Source organism: Brienomyrus brachyistius, chromosome 16 (genome assembly GCF_023856365.1).
Source record: "Brienomyrus brachyistius isolate T26 chromosome 16, BBRACH_0.4, whole genome shotgun sequence".
Classification (NCBI taxonomy): domain Eukaryota; kingdom Metazoa; phylum Chordata; class Actinopteri; order Osteoglossiformes; family Mormyridae; genus Brienomyrus; species Brienomyrus brachyistius.
The window spans coordinates 2,182,669-2,203,827 of NC_064548.1; the positions used below are offsets into that span (position 1 = coordinate 2,182,669).

The window sequence follows — 21,159 nt, forward strand, 5'->3', positions numbered from 1 at the left end:
TAATGGTCATTTGAGAATCTAAAACAATTGAGAATAACTAACAATATTGCATGGGTTTAAAAATCCAGCCATGACAGAAGAATATGCTGTACCTCATTGGACCCAGATACGCTAAAATGACCACATTTATCAATTTAGATAGCCAAAACAATTTTTCATTTTGGTTCTAAGGTGCAACTGTGGACTCAAGCCGGAAGCAAATCTTTATTCCTAAGCCACACAATTCCTAATTTGTAACCCACTACTGATAACTTACTGCACTTTTTTGGCTTAGTATGTTAAGGTTTGATATCAATTCAGATTTGAACTGAAATGCTCTGTGACCATGGTGTTAACAAATCATGGCATTGGAAAATCACAGAAAGGTCAAGTGTAATTTATCTCACATCAACAGCCTATGTGGGAAGCCAGCCAACAAAACTAACATTTTGGGTCCCAAGTTTTCTCCCTGATCTGTAGTAACCCAGGCATTGGGTACATTATGTACATTTTCTCACCATGGTGATGTAATGTACACAAACGTTCTAGAATCATTTCAAATGAATTGCATTTTGTGCAGCCAGTTCATCTTTGTGGAGCCAGCCTCAGCAACATTCATGACAGGTTGGAGCATGGCTGGACTGGGACTATAAATCGGCCCTGGACTATTGCCCATGCAGGCCCACCACACATACAAAATCGATCGTTTCTCCAGCCCACATAACTATCGACCCATTGGGAAAATACCCAGTATGCCTGATGGCCAGTTCAGCTCTGGAATCCCAAATGAAAAAAGAGTAGGTTTGGGGGCCCCTTGATACAGTACAAATGCCTAATCACATACATAACTATTAATTATGACAGCTAAGGTCTGGGAGCAAAACAGTCTGGAATATTACTAATAACAAAACATTGACTTTTAATCAGCAAAAGTTATTTTATGACCTTAAAGATGTCAACTTTATACCTCTTCCTGACTAACTGGTAGCACTTTCCTGAGAATAAATCAGCGGGGAATTTCAAAGGCTTTTAAAAAGCTTTATGCAAAAATACATAATGTGAGTGATTTTGTGAACAAAAGGGAGTGGCGCTCCCAATGACGGAGCTGTATGAGTATAACACGGCGTGGCCGACCTTGAGCAGAGAACTGCTTCTGGAAGGATTCAATGCTTACGTAAGGTTGCTAATGAGAGGCTTTTGTGAGAGAATAGGGTGTGGTTGGCCAGGCACGCCCTCAGGCACCTACAAGTAGACAGGCAGAAATAAGAGCTTACCTGGAGGGGCTCCTGTAAACACAAAGGCCGCTGCAGTCCCAAAAAGGGAACTACTTATAGTCACACTGGCCCAGCAAAAACTGAATTTCTTTTCATCTATTGTTGTTTGTTTGTTTTGGTTTCCATAGTTAGTTAAGAGAGAGTCTTTAAAGGGGGATGATTCAAATTATTTTTTATGTTATTTGTTTTTACTTTCATTTTCAGCAACGGCAAATGCTCAGCCTGAACAAAGAGACCGGTTAAGCTGCTCTCCTGTTTCCCTGTTTCAGCCTCGAATCTGACACTACAAAAAAAGAGGTACTAGAAGCTGAGCGTGTGCTGTGCTCTCACGCTGGGTTTGTGGTCACCTTGCTACATGAGTCTGTCACAGGATGTCTGTCAGCAATTCGATGAGACATCTAAGAAGACCACAGATGTTCCCCTTCCTTCTGCTTGAGAGCGAAGTATACAGAAGGCAGCAGCAGTCACCTACGGATCCATTCAGGCGCACAGAAACAGAGAGATGGAAACTTCTGAGCGGCCGGGGCGAATTTCACGACGCCTCCAGGTGTCCCTGCTTCTACTCTGCCTGAGCATTGCTGTGCAGTGGGGTAAGACCGCACTCAACTGAGAGCTCGACTTCTGCATTTCACACAGTGACCTTACATACAGGGAAGAATGCTTCACAGAGAACAAAATATCATAAAAATTAAAAATGATGTAGTTCTTGGAAGTCCTTACAAGATATCACACACAAAGCATATAGATGCAAAGCATAAAAAAGAGCTTATGGTCTTTACTTCATGTGGAAGTTCAACATGAATGTGGAAGGCACTGCATTTGTGAGTAGCTGAGTGCTGCTATTTGGGCTCAGAGAAAGTTATTTATTACTGATACATAACTCCAAAAGGAATTAAAGGATACATGTACATTTATATATCCATCCATTTATTTCTCTTCTAGCATATTAACCAATAGTAAAATACTTTTAATAGTTTTTTTTAAATATTGTTTAATATAAAAATAAACTAATGACAAGTATTGAATTAACACTGAATTCTGCCCCCGCTCGCTCGCTCTCTCTCTCTTTCTGTGTGTATGTGTAGGTGCGTGTGTGTATTCTGTCTCAACAGGCCTAAAAGTACAACAGAAGGAGTTGATTAAATGCCTGTGGTAGATGTCCTCTGTCTTTTAAAAACAGTTTGTGGCAGGGAGGATGTGAGAAATTTGTGTGTGATTATAAGAAACAACATCTACATAGTGGCATTGAGTACATTCACATTGATATTTGTCCGATTAAAGTACATTTGACAGTACCGCTTTTATCCATCACGTTAAGCGTGTGCTATGTTTGGCACATCTGTGCCATTTAATGGAATGAAAGTCCAGATTGTAATACAGGTTGCCTACATCTTCACATTTTTGGCTCTGTTTTGTTGCCTTACATAATTCGCATTGGCCAATCTAATGTGATCTCTCTAAAACAGGATGGCAGTTTTAAAGGTACATTGTGTGTATATGTGTGTATCTGAGGGTAATATATACATTACATTATATGGATCAAATATCCTCACAATGTGATAAAAACCTATTATTTTGACTTTATGGAGACCACCTTTGAGGAGAAACTCTATTTTATAAAAAAAAAATAAAAAATGTGATTGCACAATAAAAAAATTGAAAATGCCGAAAGTCAGTGGAAACCACTTATAGTGAATACATCTGTCTGGGTTAAACTGATCACTATAAGAGGATGATCATAATAACTGATTTTTTTCTTATTCTTTATGTCTCAGGCAGATTACCATCTAATTGAGATTTGTATATTTATTACATGAACATAAGGTAATAAAACAGTACAACCATTTCAAATGCTTTTCAAATTACAGTACTGTACAAATTAAGTTACTGAACTGTGCATAATTGAAATGCACTATAATATAGTACTGTATGTAAAATATAGCTTATTTTTGTTTCGCTGCTGCACCTTGTGGCTCGATTTTGGCGGTTTATCATAAGTTTTGATAAGTCTATATTTGTCACTGAGAGAAAATGACTTTCATTTTCCCGTCATGTTTTCAGCGCATGGCGCATAGCCTTAGGTAGTTAGCCTGAAACAGAAGGGCAAGTCAAAGTAGGAGGATCAAAGCGAAGTGAATTTTTTCCATATGTTGTCATGTTTATAGTATTTATTTTGGGTCTTTGTAAAGGGACTACATGATTACAATAAGTGAATTATTTAATTTAATGAATAATTGTCATTGTTGACACACAACAGCACACAGTGCACAACAATGAAATGTGTCCTCTGCATTTAACCCATATGTGACAATGTGACATAGCAGGGGCCAGCTAATTCAGTGCCTGGGGAGCAGTGCTTGGGGGCAGTACCTTGCTCAGGGTACCTCAGTGACGCCTTGCTGGTCAGGGATTCGAACCTGCAATCTTTCAATCACGAGTGCGCTTCCTTAACTATTAAGCCACCACTGCCCACGTTTGTGGCAGTAAACAACATTTGTACAGGGCTGATTCTGTCCCAAGCTATTTGATCCATATAAGCAGCTGATCACTATAACCATGTCAATATAAGTGGTTTCCATTGTATTTTGTTTGGTTACTTATGGTTGACATAAGGGTAGGGGTTAAGGTTGCCATTGTTGGGATTAGGGTTTTTCTCATATACGTGCATGGACAGTCCCCACAAGGATATGAATACAATTGTGTGTGTGTGTGTTTGCATGTGTAATGTGTATGCTTTCTGTGACGGAATGGATTGATGGATGGATGGATGGATGAATGAATGAATGGATGGATGGCTGGAAAAGAGCTCCTGTTTGCCTCTTTAATAGGCTCTTTTCCTGCATTTACTCTGTCCCACAGATGTGTGTGAAAGCCAGAGAGTCATCGACATAAATAAAGGCCCTCTGTATCGCGCAGCTGGCTACCCGCTGGAAATCTTCTGCAAAGTCAGCAACGTGCCAAGCTACACTCGACAGCACTTTCAGTTCTCCATCTATAAGCCGGCCCAGCCCAACCAACCAATCAACATCATCAGCACCAAAGACCCCAGCTTCGCCTATGCCAAATATTCTACAAGAGTGAGAACCAAAGACATCGAGATTGAGCGGAAGAGTGAATTCTCTGTTGTACTTCACATAAAAAGCACGGACGATTCGGATGCAGGCGAATATGAGTGCTCCACCCCCAATCTAGATAGCTCATATTTCGGCAGTTATGCTGAAAAGACCAAGATAAACAGTAAGTTAAAATCATGCATATGTGTTTAAATAATTATACATGCAGGAAATGTATACAGGATGTGTAAGAGATGTTACTGTATACCCTGAACTATATGTTTGACATGGACACTGGATCATTTTCCCTGTTAAACAGTACCCATGAAAGCAATGCTAATGCTTGCCTGTGCTCTGGTTCTGTAGCTCTCTCTTAACGATATCCCTAACCCTAACCCTTATTCCACAGTCATTCAGGACACTCTGAGTGCCTCATCTGATGACACTGTCCTGTCCAAGATGGAGGGAGAGTCACTCACGCTGGACTGCGAGGTGTCTACCCAAAGCTTCCAGCACACCCACCTGTCCGTCACCTGGTACCTGCAGGTGGCTGGGGACAGCCAGGCCCACCCCATTATCCACCTAGACTGGGATTTTACCCTGAAGCCAGGGGAAGGCTTTGAGGACCGGTACCACACCGGCCTGCTCAGCTTCAATAAGGTGGGTGGGACCACCTATCGGCTGGCTCTGTCTAAGGTACAGGTGAACGACCAAGGCACCATCTTTTGTGAGGGCAGTGAGTGGATCCAGGATCCTGACCTCTCATGGTACAGACTGGCCTACAAAAGAACCAACGGAACAAGCCTCCAGATCCAGCCAATGAGTAAGTCTGAGTTATAGAGCTCTGTTACAGATCATAAACACTGATCATCTGCATGAAACATTCACATATAAAATACTTAAAAATATGAAAAACGAGATTCTACTGCAGAAGCAGTGAAGGTTATGCACATCTAAATTAACTTTGAATGATTACACATACGCACAAACTAAAAATGTGGTGATTGGCCTTGTGAAAACATGAAAATTCTAAACAAAATATATGGTCAACTTACAATTGTGGTTCCTAATGTTTCACGCTATGCAACCTTCCTATTTACAAGTCTATCAATCATTTCAAGTATCATGTTATTTCTTGACTACTCCATTTACTTGTTACTTTTTAAGATAAGTACAGAACTCATTGTCAGTGTATAAGTTTAGATAACATTAACCTCATGGTGGCTTGGTATTGGGTTTAAACAACACTTGCAGTTAAACAGGTTACATTCTTAAATTCACTGTATTATCTTAGTTTATGAACTACTTGTATGTACATGATGATACATTATACTGTACAGTGGTAGAACCTCTTCAGAGCTCTTCGATTGGCATGTAACCCCTCTGCCCCTGTCACAGCTGCTGATCCAGACTTCTTTTCTGTGCGCTTGGAAACCCCTAAGGAGGGTATCCGGGAGGGTGAACTTCTGAAGATGAAGTGCACAGTGGAGGCACAGAATCTTCCAGATCGATATTTCACTGTGGCTTGGCTGCGACTTGGCAAGGAGGTGGCCCGTGTTGGCCCCACAGGAGTGCCCTCTGTCACCCAGGATTATGAACGCAGGGAGCAAGAAGGAGAGGTCAGCGTGGTGAAGAAGAGTGACAAGGATTACATGCTGTCCTTCAGGCCTGTCAGACAGCAGGACCAGGGGGAGTATAAGTGCAAGATCTGGAGGGTAGACAAGGGTAAAGGGGGAGCCTTCATTCAGGGGCCGAGCAAAGAGTCCAAAGTGGAGGACGTGCAGATCACTGTCACAGGTGTGTATGAGCTCTGCTGGCAAGTAGAGCATCAGTGGGGAAACTGCTCATTCTGAAAAATGAGACCGAACAATAGACATAAATATTTCTCATTAATCATCAAGGTGGATGGGCCATTAGAGAAAAGCATTTGATGCTCAGTTATTCTGCATGACACTAAATCAGTAACTTACATTTATATCCATCACAAACATACAGTTAATTAACAATGAAGAATCATACTCTTTCATAGGTGTAGTTCCCATGTTACAGGTGAACGAGTCTAGTTTTGCTTTAGAGATATGCAACTTCGCCACCAGTGTTCATTTCACAAAACTGCATTCACAATGCAGTCCAGAGCTGCACTGTCTACATAAAACTTCTTTAAGATGTTTCATTTTGTATCTTTCAGATAGATTCAATATAATTTTGTGACAATATGCAGTAAATAACTATGTGATTTAAATGATTATTATAATTATAGTTTAAATTGCCATTTATTTATTATATATGTCATTTATACTAATCTCCTGAAGGGACCTGTGCAATAAAATTTAAATGCTCATATTTTCGGATGCAAACCTGCCACTTGCTTATAGTCATTGGTAGTGAATTTACACAGTGCAATAATTGATAAAATCATAAGGTTTATGCCCTACTGGATAGTGGAAGTGATGGCTGGGGTGTACTGGCTACACAAAAGTTTCAGGTGGACAAACGATTTTTTTAATTACAATTTAAATGATTTCAGTGGGCGGCCTAGTGGTGCAGTGGTTAACATTAGCGCCTCACACTTCTGAGGCCTCTGCAAGGGTTCCATGTTTGTGGAGTTTGCATGTTCTCCCCGTGTTGTCACGGGGTTTCCCCTGGGTACTCCAGTTTCCACCAACAGTCCAAAATCATACTAAGGCTGATTGGAGTTACCAAGTTGCCCGTGTGTGTGTATGTGTCTGCATCCTGTGATGGGTTGGTGCCCCATCCTAGGTTGTTGTCTCCCTTGCACCCATTGCCTCTGGGATAGACTCCAGACCCCTTGTGACCCTGAATAAGATAAGTGGCTTCAGAAAATGGATGGATGGTTTCAGCAAGGTATTCTGATGTATTACCTAATTGCCATTTAAATCTTAAGAAATGATAGAGCAATGAAAAAATTATACGTGGGGAGCCCACATGCCTTCTTTGGGCTGTGCCTCATCAGGCCCCATGGGTGCTGGCCTGGCCACCAGGCGCTCGCCACCGAGCCCCAGGCTTGGCTCCAGGAGGGGGCTCCAGTGATCCACGTCTGGGCAAGGGAAATCATGGATCCATTAGGTTTCTCTTCATAAGGGGTCTTTTGAGCCTCACTTCGTCTGGTTCCTCACCCAAGACCTGTTTGCCTTGGGTGACCCTACCAGGGGCAGAAAACCCCAGGCAACTTAGCTCCTGGGATTGGAACACACAAACCCCTCCACCATGATAAGGTGTTGGCTCCAGGAGAGGCAAAAATAGGTTACAAATGATAACTCAATCAACTAGGTGAAATCGATCTTTTGTTGCTTTCGTTTAGAGTCTGCTCACTGAGTTTCTGTTTGACAGATAATTTTAAAGGTTGTTGGTATAATTTAAATAGCAATTTAAATAATCATTTAAATGACGTTTTTATTTATTGAATATTGTCACAAAATACCCTCAATTTCAAAAGGCATGATCTCCTGTTATATAATTGAGGACAAGTGCTACAGGCTGATCATGGACTCACATTTACTGCATACTTCTGTCCACAGAAAGCAACTTGATGGTATCTTCATCAAGCCTGACGGTGACTGCCATCCACGGCAGTGTGCTGCAGGTCTCCTGCAAAGTGACAGGAGCTAAGGGACAGGTGTCTGTTACCTGGCAGCACAGGGAAGCCCAGGGACCCATCAGTGATGTCATCACCCTGAACCAAAACGGAATAATGGATCCCGGTCCGCGATTCCAGCACAGGATGGAAATGGGGGACGTACAGGTCCGTCGTGTGTCAGCCAGCTCCTTCACGCTCGAGATAGCCAATGCACAGCCCACAGACTCAGGGACTTATAAATGCATGGCATCTGACTGGGTAACCGATAGCAATGGGAATCTGAAAAAGGCTGACACCAAGTCCCTGGATCTCGAAGCTACTGTGCGGCCTATGAGTAAGAGCATGTTTACATAAGTACTGTTTGTAGAAAGTAGAATAGAAATTAAGTACCTGCACTTTTAACATAAAGATTTTTCAAGTTGTGAAGGGTACTTTTACTCTGGGTGTTTCTAAAGGTAATGAGGGATAAAGAGTAATAATAAAGAGTAATATAGAATTGTCTAAAGCAGTGTTTCTCAACCCCAGTTCTCGGGGGTCGTCTGGTAGTCTACAGTTTTGTTCCGTCCCAGCTCTGCACACACCTAAACCAAACAATCAACAGCCATGAATACCAAATTCCTAGTATAGGTGTGTTGGGAGCTGGGAGAGAGTGAAAATGTGCACTGTCTAAACACTGTTCTAAAGTAATAACTTCAAATGAGTGGTGACATGTTCTGACCTAACACCTGTTGTTCTATAGCATCCCTCATACGTGCATCTTTAAGTGGCCGCAAAGTTCAGGAAGCGAAGGAAAACGACACATTAGAACTCATCTGTAAAGTGAAGAGGCCCAAGATACCTTTATCAGTGACATGGAAGTTTAAGTATGACAATGCAACGTCTGAAGAAGAAATAGTGTCACTCCTGCATACTGGTGATATAAGGTGGTTTAAAGAAAGCCATACTTATCAGCTAAAGGCAGAAGTTCAGGAGGAAGAAACCAGCTTCACACTGAAAATATACAGGGCCAGCATCTCAGAGGCTGGCGTCTACCGATGTGTCATTGAGACATTTTTAAGACAAGTGCAAGTGTCATTGAATTCCTCCAACCATTTACAGGTGATTGTTACACGACCAGGTAAATGAAAAAAAAAAAAAATTTTTGCATACATTTGTGCACATCTAATAGGCCTCTCTGTGCCTTTTTTGGTTGTTTCAATATTTAAATTACATCCAAAACAGTCCATTTGCTTATTCAATTCTCTTTGTGCCGTCATCACTCCCTTAGTGAGCACCTTGTCCATCACGATGGGACCTTCATCTCCCCTGAAGTATAATGCAAACTCGGATGTTCTGATGGAGTGTCGCATCCTCAAGTCTACAGTCAACTCCAGCCGCTTTGCTGTCTCCTGGCTTGTCCAAAGGGAGGGAGAGAAACAACGCATACTCAGTATGGATCAAGACACTGTCACCTCCGGGATCCAAGGAGAGAAAAGGTTCAGCCTAATGAGGAGTGAAGCCCAGCTGTACACACTGATGGTCAGGCAGGCTAAGCCTTCTGATAGCGGTCGGCACTACTGCCAGGTGACAGAGTGGCTGCAGGACCCACAAGGGGTCTGGTACGCGCTGTCCTCGCAATCTGCCTCCGCGGAGCTCAACGTCACACTTCAACGTATGTTAAAGTCTATTACACACTTTTCTCTTGTTTCCTGTTTCGGATAAAAAAATTTTCTAAACAAAAAAATGATATTGCGCTTTGTTGTGTCAGCCAGTGTTGCATTGTTCCCAAAGGACAGGAGATAGCATGTTTCATTTAATAACCACTAATAATCGTATAATTCTCCTAGTTATATATCCTTTAGTAATGCTATGAGTATTGTACATTTGGATAACCAGCTACCTATAAATAGAAAAGTTTACAATTAAACTTTTTAAACAATTTAAAAACAATTTAAAAATAAAAAGATGATCTTAACATTACAGTTACATATGATAACTCAGGGTAGTGCCATATTTATGTTTGTGAGAGAAGACTACAGACATTTTAATCCCATTAGCAAGTATCCCAGCAAACAGCGAGAGACTATAATAAACCATCACATCTCCAATCATACAAGCATGAGAGTCTTTTTAATGTCTTCTGTGCTGCAGATGAGGTTTCATTTAAACATTTGCCGGTACATCTTGTACTTTAGTTCAATAAGCTTTGTTATACATGACTGTAAAATAAATGTGTTTTACCACAAAATCTCAAGGTAATTTAACTAGAAGTCAGAAAAATGTAGCTCTTAGAAAAAGAAAACTGGAAATTCTCATGGGACATATTTCTCAATTACATTTTAAATAATTTAGTTCCATGACGTCTATTGTCTGTATTCTATTTAGCAATTTTATTTATTGGATTTTATTTCATATTAAATTCAAACCTTAAGCTATGATGTCTGCTTGCAGTATTAGCTAGTTACTCCTGTTTCCTTAAACCTTAACCAGTATTATTCTCTAAAGACTCTTTGAAAGACTGGGTGAAATATGGTCAAGTTGTTTTTTGATCAGGTCCAGGGTCTCAGACATGCTCCCAGCTTATATTAGGGCTGGACGATATATCGGGTTTTTACGATATATCGATATATTTTCATACAAGATATATGATGAGACAATATTCTTTATATTGATATAGTTTGTTGCTTTAAAATTATACAATATTCATTATATTCATAGCGCCGCCACTTTGCCTATTTCTCCTCACCCTGTCTGTCTCTTACAAAACTGTGCCCTGTCCCGCCCCTCTCCCTCTCTGAACACAACCCACCCCTCCCACTTACTCACTCACAAGTCCTTCATGCAGCGACAACATGCAGACAGGCACAGACACGAGTAAAGCTAGCGAACAGGAGCTGGGGGGTATTTCACGAAGTAGGATTTCTTGCTTAGCCACATAATTTGTCAGATTTAAGGTAGTCTGAGCTACATTAAAGTGGACGATTATATAATCTATTTAGCCCAGATTACCGTAAATCCAACAAATCGACATTTTTTAGTCATTTTTTCATGTACATGTACAGCTGTCTACTGTACATATAAAAGTGCTCGTGTGACATTGAGGACATTTGACTCTGACTTGAAACTGTCTATCTGTTACTACTTTATGGGAAAACAATATTGAGATATATATCATATATCGCGGTTCAGCTAAAAATATCGAGATGTGATTTTTGGTCCATATCGCCCAGTCCTAGCTTATATGATAGAAAAACAAGGACTATATAATCACCAGTTTTAGTCTCCCTCCATTTGCTTTCCATTCATTTCAGGATTGATTTTAAAATATTACTGTTTGTTTTTAAAGCCTTAAATGGTCAGGCACCAACATATCTGACAAAAATTCTGCACCTCCATACCCCAATCAGAACATAGATCTAGGTATAAGAGTAGAGATGATTGTGCTGTTGCAGTGGTGGCTCTTACCCTTTGGAAGAGTTTGCCTTTACATATCAAAACTGGCCAGACTATAGAAACTTTCAACTCCTTGCTGAAGTCTCATTTATTTGTAGTGGCATTTGCTGTAAGTGAAGCGTGATATCTTTGACTTTCCTAATGGAGAGTTAATTCTTTAATTAATTAGTCTGTCTACAAGTTTATTCATTTATTTATTTAATCAGATTTTTTTATTTAATTTGATTTAATACATTTTATTTCTGCATTTCATGAAAATTCAGATTGCTCTATCTATTAATGTTTAATTTCTGACTGTTCAACACTGTTCAGGTCTTCTTCGATTGTTTTAAATGTGCTATAGAAATAAACTTTGACCTTAACCTAAGTGCCAGAAGTAATAAATACATACTTATTGTTGAGGTTATAAGCAGCCGGCAGTAAATCAATCTTGCAACACTCAAGCTGATTTTAAGGTCTTATGCCTGTTAAATGGATTGGTCCAAGTTACTTGTTAGGTCTTCCCATTTTTTAAAGAATAGCAAATGTCTTTTTTCTGTGTCAGAGTAATTAATTTCACACTCAGAATCACCTGTTCTCTTTGCTGATTTCTAACTACTTACTCTAAAACATTCCTTTCCTCCATCAGCAAGTGAATTCAGACTGATGAAAAACAACATTGAGATCTCAGTAACAGAAAACCACCCTGTGACTATCAACTGCACCCTGGGTTCTGGCAGTACCACATCCTTGTATCACTATTCCATCACCTGGTACTTCAATGAAGTCAACTCTTCAGCCAGATTGGAGCTAGCAAAATTTGGACCTCGAGGTGAACTGGACCCTGCAACTGTAATACCAGAAGGGATGTCTTTCTATCGAACAGCCCTCGACACCTTCAGGCTGACCATCCAGAAAGCCAGAGTTAATGACAGTGGCAACTACTCCTGCTCGGTGGAAGAGCACCAACTAGGCCCAGAAAGCACCTTGCTGCTGAAGGCCTCCGATGAGTCAGGAGTCACCAGAGTCAGTGTGCAGTCAACAGGTATGTCTTTGTTCATTCATTCAGTAGGTGTTGCACAGTCATTCACCTTGAATGGACACATTAGAATCCATTTCAAAACTTCTCTTTGCCTATATGGTTCTTAATAATCTTCCTTCCCCTGTCTGTTTGACCTCCTGCTGCCCCACCAGCCCCCTCACGCTCTTACATCTTCCTCCGCTGGGCTTCTCATTGTTCCTCCTTCCCGACTCCGCAGCTTATCCAGGGTGCCTTCTCGTCTCTGGAATCCCCTTCCTTCTGATATCTGTAGCTCTCCCAGTCTCCAAATCTCATCTTCAAAGCATCTTGGTCTTGGAAGCTTCCCAGTTTCCTCCATTCTGCTTTCTCTTACTTGATGTTTTCTGCATCACTGTATTGCTTATCACTTTCTCCTGGCTGCAACTATCTGTCTCTGTGTCTATTTCTCCCTCTGTGTTCCATGTTATCAAATATTAGCGTCTTTTGGTTTTTGAAAAGTGCTGTATAAATCTAGTGTGTCATCAGTCATCATCAATCATCAATCATTGTACATAAACACCAGTGTTAAAGTGTACATGATGGCTGCTGGTAGCACATCGCTTTGTCTTCATCTTTTCATATTTAAATTTTCATACTTTTTAAATAACATCATAGGAAGATGTATATAAATTGTATGTGTTGAAATACTAAGAGATCATGGGCTGATACCTAGGATGTAAAACACAAAAAGCCACCTTAGTGTAAATATTAAAGTTTCTATTCATTTTAAGTTATTTTCTGATCATAATGGCATTAAAAGCACAACACAGATCATTTTTCATATAGGCCGCCAATCAAAATATGCACTTCCTGTTTGTTTAGGTGAATAACAAAGCACCTGCCACTCAAAATATATTGATATGCACCATTCGGATATGTGGGAAGACAGAGAGAATGGATGGTCAGAACATGCATTGACACATTAATGGACAAGCATAGTGTATAAAAACAGCGTGTACAGCAGCAACATTGTCTATGGGACTGATAGTTAATATTATGTTTTCTCATTATATTATTTAATGGCTACATGTAGGGAAAAAATAAAAAAGACCAAACACTGATCTCTGTGACATTCCATATTTGACTAGTGACATAGACAAAGGAATACAATCATTTGACACTTGAATATATTGATAATTATTAGTCAAATAAGATTTAAAGCACTTCAGCACCATTCCACGCAACCCAACCTCAGATTTAAGTTAGCAAATAGTTAGAGAAGGACTTATTTAATGGACAAACAGATACATGATGAACATAAACTCTGTGAGTGATAATCAAGTCTAGTGTATGATTGTGAACATGCGTTGGTCCCGATACATGTTGGTAACATTCAACAGAGTGCAGGAGGGACAGGAAACTTTTTCTGAAGGCTCTATAAGTGCTCTATATCCACGTGTATATTGAAATTTCCAAGTATCAAAAATATCATCTAAGTTAATAACCAAGTTAGAGAGAAGTTCCCCGAATTCAGTCAGTAACAACATGTATGATCCCGGTGGTCTGTATATTAAAAGAATATAGATGGGCAGGTCGTACATCATTTGAATTTGTACTGCTTCAAATGTTAGAATTTGAACACAAAACTTTACAACAGTGAGCTAAAAAATAGCGGCCAGGCTACCTCCATGTCTAGAAAAAACTAAAGCTTTCAGTTCAGGTTTCAACAAAAGGAATAGTGCCTGTGGGTCTGAGCCAGGCTTTATTAAAAAACACGGAACCGCACAGGTCAAGCACCATGTCACTGACAGGAAGTGATTTGTTTGCTAAAGGGCACACATCCAATAATGAGCATTTTATGGTGGTGTTGTGGCTCATTTAATCTTATGAACGTGATTGATATTAAGCACAGGAACCCCCAGTGGAACATTTAGGCCTAAGTCTTGGTCTAATAATATTTAGTTTATTCTTTCTAGGCTCACTCGACTCTGTTTCTTCATAGTTGCTCGATTTAGAGGATGCCCTGTGATGGAGCACCTGGGTCAAGGCCGAACATGATCTAAAGGTGGGAGAATAAACAGCCTTTGATTGGGCCTGGGTGGTGCTCTTAGGCTACGTTCACACTGCTATGCTGAAGTAACTCAAATCAGATTTTTTGCGACACAGATCTGATCTTTTCAAATCGGATTTGTGTCACTTTCATATGTGGTACTAAATTGGATACGTATCCGATTCGCGGCCATGCGACCTGAATGTGAACGTTCAGATCGGAATTCATGTAGCTTTTTGCTTATACGCATGCGCTGACATCATCAGCCTGCATCGGCAGGCTCGTACCCACACATCTCTTGGTGCAGCAGTTCCAACAATAACTGTGAAAATAGAAAAAGCTAGCCGCCTGACTTTTTTAATCCTTTTCGACCTGCTCATGTACAGCTGATTCACTGTTTGTCGTCCTCCAAAGCAAAGTGTGATACATGCGTGAGCTACTAACGCCTCCATTTTTAATGCCATGAGTCGTCCCACAGATATGACATTTTTTGTTGTTGGTGACGTAGTTGACCCGTGCAAAAATGTGTCAATGTGTGCATGCGTGACATTTCGAAGGGCCGTTGCGTTCGCATTGCAGTCAGATACAGGTCACTTGTAGTTATGAATGTGAACCGTCAAGATAGACAAATCCAATCTGAGCAAAAATCGGAATTGAACGATGTGGCTGGCAGTGTGAACGTAGCCTTAGTCAGGCAGGTAATTTACTTGCCATGTTTTGGGATAATATAAATTCAATTAGGATGAAGACCATCCCATTTATAAAAGCCAGGCCATTCCCAAAACAGGTCCCAATTATCAATAAAGGCTATGTTTTGAGATGCACACCAAGGGTGATTTTCCTGAAGCCTTCTTACTGCTACGTCGTTTGTAAGTTCTCTATTTAAACATAGAACTTACAAAGATTTACCATTAAGAAGGCTTCAGGCAACTCATCCCAAGTCTCTAACCATCAGTTTAGATTTTAGGAGTAGCCTATTACAGGTTGCATCCCCTCTATAGAGAATTGATAAGGGACCAGAGACAATTACAGTACGATATTTTGTTTTACAGTAGCTTTTGCACACATAGAAATGAAGCTCCTCGTTAATACCTCGGATTGTCAGGACTTTATATAATTAGCTCCAGCATGAACAACCAAAGTGGAGACTTCATTGCTGGAGAAGGACTCAAATTTCACTCTGGCCCCAGGGAGGTATTTTAGAGAAACCACTGCTTTACGATTGATAGAAACTTTAACATTTCAAACAATTAAGTCTCCAATCACGGTCACCTTTTCTGCTTCAGCAAACGAACTGCCGAGAGTGGAGAACCTGTTGCTAAATGCAACAGCCAACTGGCATGCAGGAGCTCTCGGCCTAGAGTTCCGAGGACCATGTCTGACCATGACCCAGGGCTTGCGTGTGTTGGCTGCTGGCATAACCAGTAACCAGTGCCAGACTGGAGACAGTCACAAAATGCATAAAAATGAAAGAATATTAGGCCAGAGATCAACTGGCTAGGAAAGAAGAAGAAATGAACAAGAATTTGGTTTTCAAGACTAGGACAACTGGACATCCCCTAAGAAAAACATATGCCAAGCTTCCATTTTTTTGAGTCAGCGAATTTCATTCTGTAGTTTTTGAGACTTGTGGCTGTGTTTCCAGGTTCCTATGGCTAGGAAATTGGTGTACAGAACCTCAAGAATATACAAAACAAATTGTCCTTTGTGTTTGAGAATAATTTTACGTCATTGGCACTTTTAATTCCTACCTATGTACTCCACACTTTATTTGATCTGTGTTACACAGCACTGGTCTTTTTATTTTTTACTGTATAACTTTCCGAATTAATCACTACTTGTAATATTGTTACTTTTAATGTCTTTTTTGTTTTGACTGTTTAATATGGCAAAGTTGATCATCTTGCATTTCATTGCAGGTTATAGTCTGACTGTATACCTTAATTGTGACAAAAAAAAAACCTGAATCCTTGAAAAAGGAGCAGTTATTATGATGCCCTGCCATGTTACCTCATGGCCAAGAAACAAATGTGTCTTAGAGAGGACATGATGGTGGAGGCAGATGGGGACAGGGCAACACATCCCATAATGCATGTCAGTTGCAGCTTCAACCTGCTAAACCCAGACGAAACTAGACGTAATCTACACTCAACCACAAGGCACAGTATTCACATTGACAGCCGCTAATGCAGAATGTTCAGATACCAGCAAAACCGCTAAATGCAGGAATGGCAGCCAGCACCAGGAGGATCTGTCCATATGTCTGACTGTATGTGTTTGAGGATATGTTAGTGGCATCTTGACCCAAAAGTCTGTATATTTGATTACATAGTGATAAATTACATGCTCTTAAGACATAAACAGTTTGTGAGGTCTGATCTCTCCCCTTACTTTGTTTTTTAGAACCCAAAGAGTTGCACTCTGGCCCCAGCTCCTCTTCAGTGTTCCTGGTTGTGTTTGGGGTCCTTGTGGTTATCTTGATCATCGTGATTGTGGTCCTGTCTCACATGCTACACCGCCAGTCCGCTGAAATGAAGAGGAAGAAGGGGTCCCTGTGGACTGAGAGCCAACCCTTGAAGCCACAGCCAGAGCTGTAAACCCGGAACTGTCCCCCAGTACACATCCAGGTCTTGTCCTCCACAGGGCAATTTCTCAGGGATTGCTCAATGAGTTTTTTATTCTGTTTTTGATGTTTTTGTTATGTTTTAGTTGATTAATGTCTTGCACTATGAATCAATATTTAAAATGTGGGCTATCAATGAAAATCATCCACTATAAACTCTGAATAATATTACAATGCTTTCTACTTGAATGTCTAATTTAACTATTAAAGTAAAAGTAGGAGGTGGCATGGTGGTGCAGTGATTAGCACTGTTGCCTCATACCTCTGGGACCCGGGTTCAAGTCTCCACCTGGGTTACATGTGTGTGGAGTTTGCATGTTCTCCCCATGTCGTCGTGGGGTTTCTTCTGGGCACTCTGGTTTCCCCCCACAGCCCAGAAACATGCTGAGGCTAATTGGAGTTACTAAATTGCCCGTAGGTGTGCATGTGTGAGTGAATGGTGTGTGAGTGTGCCCTGCGATGGGCTGGCCCCCCATCCTGGGTTGTTCCCTGCCTCATGCCCATTGCTTCCGGGATAGGCTCCGGACCCCCCGCGACCCAGTAGGATAAGCAGTTTGGAAAATGGATGGATGGAAGTAAAAGTATTTTTCAAATTTCAATGCACATTTTACAAAGAATGATTTGTGAAACTTATGTACATAGAACTGTACATATAGCATATTCAGCATCAGAAAATAGGACATCTATGGTCTTCTCACTGCTTTGGTAACCAAACCACAGAATGCATCTTCTAGATAAATGTCAGCAGTAGTGTGAAAACCAACTAATGCTAAGGAAAAAGCAGAGACACCTCTGTTCAAAGAGAAATTACAAAAGTACTTTGGATGAAGTTCCCATTTTAATGCTTTGCTATGTGTGATTAAAAGAAATGCACCCCTTGTTTTCTATATTTTTGAAGAGCCACTGAACTTGTACAACTTCTTATCTAATTTCAAACTGTTACATGATTGAATGAAACATGAACAGTTTAATCAACATGAGCACTTTTACTTCTCTTTGTTAGAATCAAAGTACTGAGTTTGTTGAGTGTTTGAATGTGCTAGTGTGACTGTATTGATACCCTTAATGTTGCATTTTTTATAAATGCACAGGACAGTATTTTATGACGTGGTATTTTGGGGGTTTTTGTACATTGTTTATTTTATGAAGACAATGTTCAGGAAAACATCAGAAAAACAGAAACATAAAATTTCATCTGCTTTTTCTTTTTTTTAATGTGACAACTTTCCTGTTGATATTGCTGCACAGGGAGAGAGAGAGTTAAAATACCAGCTTTGTGTACCTGTATTCTAGTAGCTGTTAAAATGAAGCTAATGCAAAAAATAAATGGAGAATGGTTATTTTAAAGTGTGTTGACTTAATTCTCTGATATAAATATTGTTTTCACATGTGCATGTTATCCCAGGGCCCTGGGTCAAGGGGGGAATGGGAGCAAAATGGGCCACTAACCTTTAAATAATCTGCTGGAATAATTTGTCAAAAATAAATATTTGTGAAAACTTTACATAGTATTTGCGAGATCATCTTATCCCCAGGCATGAACAAGACACATGGTGGACTTGGTCAGGTATATCAGCTACTTTAAAAATGCTAAGATGCCATCTTTGCAATATGTCAGCCACAGAAGGAAGAATGGTGTGACAGGACATGAGTCATAGGAAAACCCTGAGCATGTGACCTGGTGGTTCTTGTACCCAAACATCAGAGAGAACAGATACCCAAATACCATAAGCACTTTCACTTTTATGGTGTTGACAGAGTGGTGTGTAATTTTAGCTTCTCTTAAGAGTTAAGAGTTAAGCTTCTCTTGTGGATTTATTTGTATTTTAGTAACTTATTAGACATTTTAAGTTAATTTCTGTATTTTACAGCTTCATATGGGAAATTTCAAAATAAGCATCTGTGGTTTGACTTCATAGATAGGTTGAGTGTTCACTAATTTTGCGCTAAGCAGCTGCAGACCCAAGACCAGTTTATATAGGTTAATTCTAGGATTGAGGCTGGGAAATCTGATTGTGGGTCAGCATAGGAGCTTGCTGGTTTTAAAATGTTTACATTTCCAACTCTGCCTTGAAACCCTTTCAGAACTTGCTGCGACCCAAATTTGGGTAGTGACCCATGGTTTGAGAATCCCTGGTTTATAGCATCTATAAACATGTGTGGCTCTGCCATCAAGATTCCTTGGAAGGATTCCTCTCAGTGCTCTGCTCATTCATCTTCCCATTCATTCTTCAGTCTCTCTTCTCCTTTATTATTAATATTCCTCCTCTCCTCAGGTATACCACCATGGTTCCCCTTTCTCTTCTCCCTCTTGGTAGTGATTCTTTTTCTATTCTTCTGTCTTACTCTTACTGAAGTGTTTACTGGTTTCTTGTCAAACATCTTGCACCAAAAGAAAATGTGCAGGCTGTTGTAATATGGCAGGTGTAATTGCCTGTGCAGAAGTTAAGACCTGAAACTGTGATAACAAAGTATTTTGAAGGCTGCAAATAAGAACTGCTGTTACAACTGATAAAAATAACTGTTAGCCAAATTACATTAACTCATATCCAGCCCAGTTACTGCATACATATAATAATAAATGGAGCCATAAATCACCTAATATAATTTCTGCATTATATTACTAAACAGCTTGTGGACAATTCTGCCCTAAGCAAACTAAACTGGTTAAAGTACATTCATCTCATATAAATGGCACCCTCTGGTGGCTCAGCTTAATTTTTAGTATCCAGCAAGAACTCAAGGTACTGTGTTTGTTTTATCTTTATTTTGTATCCTTCATGCTTTCTCTTCAGTTATCATCTGCATAATGAAACATGCAGCAACAGTTTAGACTTGGAAATGTATGTTTATAGGAGAAAAAAATGACAAGGTGATGTAATTTCTCTTCCTTTTCTTGACATGGATGACTCACATTATCATGAGCATTCACATTGTAGGCCTCGAACACAGTGGCTGCTTGGCATGTGCAGCCCAGAATGGCTGTGGCGCATATCCACGTGGTTATTGATTTTACCTTTGAAAATGGCCATTAATAACATAATGTTTAATTTCAATTCATTATAAATTTGCATTTAGTTTATACAAAGGTTAAGAAGTGTGTGTTCAATTGTAGTAGCAGCAGTAATAATAATTATCATTATTATTATTGTTGTTGTTATTGTAAATAATATTCCCCTCTATATTCTTTTGATTTTTGTTTATTCTTGTTCGGAGCAAGAAAGCACACCTGAAAGCTACTGCACTTCACCTCATGTTCTGTTAACTTTTCAACATAATTATAGCCTACAGTGGGTTTACTGCTCTGACTATACCAGTGATTCTCAACCCATGGGTTGCGACCCAAATTTGGGTAGCGACAAGTTCTAATAGGGATGCATGGAAGAGTTGGAAATGTAAGCATTTTAAAACCAGCAAGCTCCTATGCGGATCCACATTCAGATTTTCCAGCCTCCATCCTAGAATTAACCTATATTAACGGGTCTTAGGTCTGAAAATGCTTAACCAGCTTACCAAAGTTGGTCACACTGATTATCCTTAGTAAAATACTGTACAATAAATTATTTTAGTTATATTAGTAATACAAATGATTAAATGTACAGGAAATGTTTTACATGACAGGGTAAGGTTTTCAAAAGGGAAGCAATGCAGAAGAAACTTATTCAGAGCTGATTGGGAAACCTGTTCACGCACAGTATTTCCTCTTTCTTTGTATGTTGTGTCAAAAGGCACGAGAAATATTACCTGTAAATTATTGGAATGAGTCTTTTAAGCTAAAGCAGGATATCTTTAATTATTTTCTATGGCTGTGAATTAGGCGTCAGACAGATTTAAAAAGGTCTTCATCAGGCGTGGTATGTGTTCTTAACATCGTTTAGATTTTTATAGGATGTAGAAATAGAAGTTAAGCACCCAGGACTGATCGAGGCTTTTAATAAGAGGTTAGAGAAAAGAAAACAATTTTATTATGTATTGGGTTAACTTTGACAAAGGAGTATGGCACTCCTTTTTAAAAATAGATAACCAGAAAGATAAAAAAAAAAAAATGTATCGTTTGGTGCTTGACAGGCGGATTGAAACGGGAAGTTGATTTGCCGGTATAAGAGAATCCGGAAGACATAGGATGAATCTCAATACCAAGAACGTAACCGTGCGTACTTGTAGTCTTGGC

General features: G+C 39.9%; 1 protein-coding gene across 3 annotated transcripts; it reads left to right on the forward strand.

Moving 5' to 3' along the window:
• The first annotated feature begins 1,234 nt into the window (after positions 1–1,234).
• Positions 1,235–18,335, forward strand: LOC125709944 (immunoglobulin superfamily member 3-like). Of its 3 annotated transcripts, none has more exons than XM_048979023.1 (10): positions 1,235–1,843; positions 4,113–4,490; positions 4,716–5,129; positions 5,705–6,103; positions 7,846–8,238; positions 8,644–9,021; positions 9,172–9,555; positions 11,965–12,360; positions 14,318–14,380; positions 16,769–16,906. In XM_048979023.1, the coding sequence occupies exons 1-9, from the start codon at positions 1,756–1,758 to the stop codon at positions 14,371–14,373; spliced, it is 2,886 nt and encodes a 961-aa protein (XP_048834980.1). In that variant the 5' UTR covers positions 1,235–1,755; the 3' UTR covers positions 14,374–14,380; positions 16,769–16,906. The 3 variants fall into 3 exon arrangements, with proteins under 3 accessions (XP_048834980.1, XP_048834981.1, XP_048834979.1); XM_048979024.1 differs by lacking the exon at positions 16,769–16,906 and adding an exon at positions 15,652–15,661; XM_048979022.1 differs by lacking the exon at positions 14,318–14,380 and having other exon boundaries at positions 16,769–18,335.
• The last annotated feature ends 2,824 nt before the right edge of the window (positions 18,336–21,159 follow it).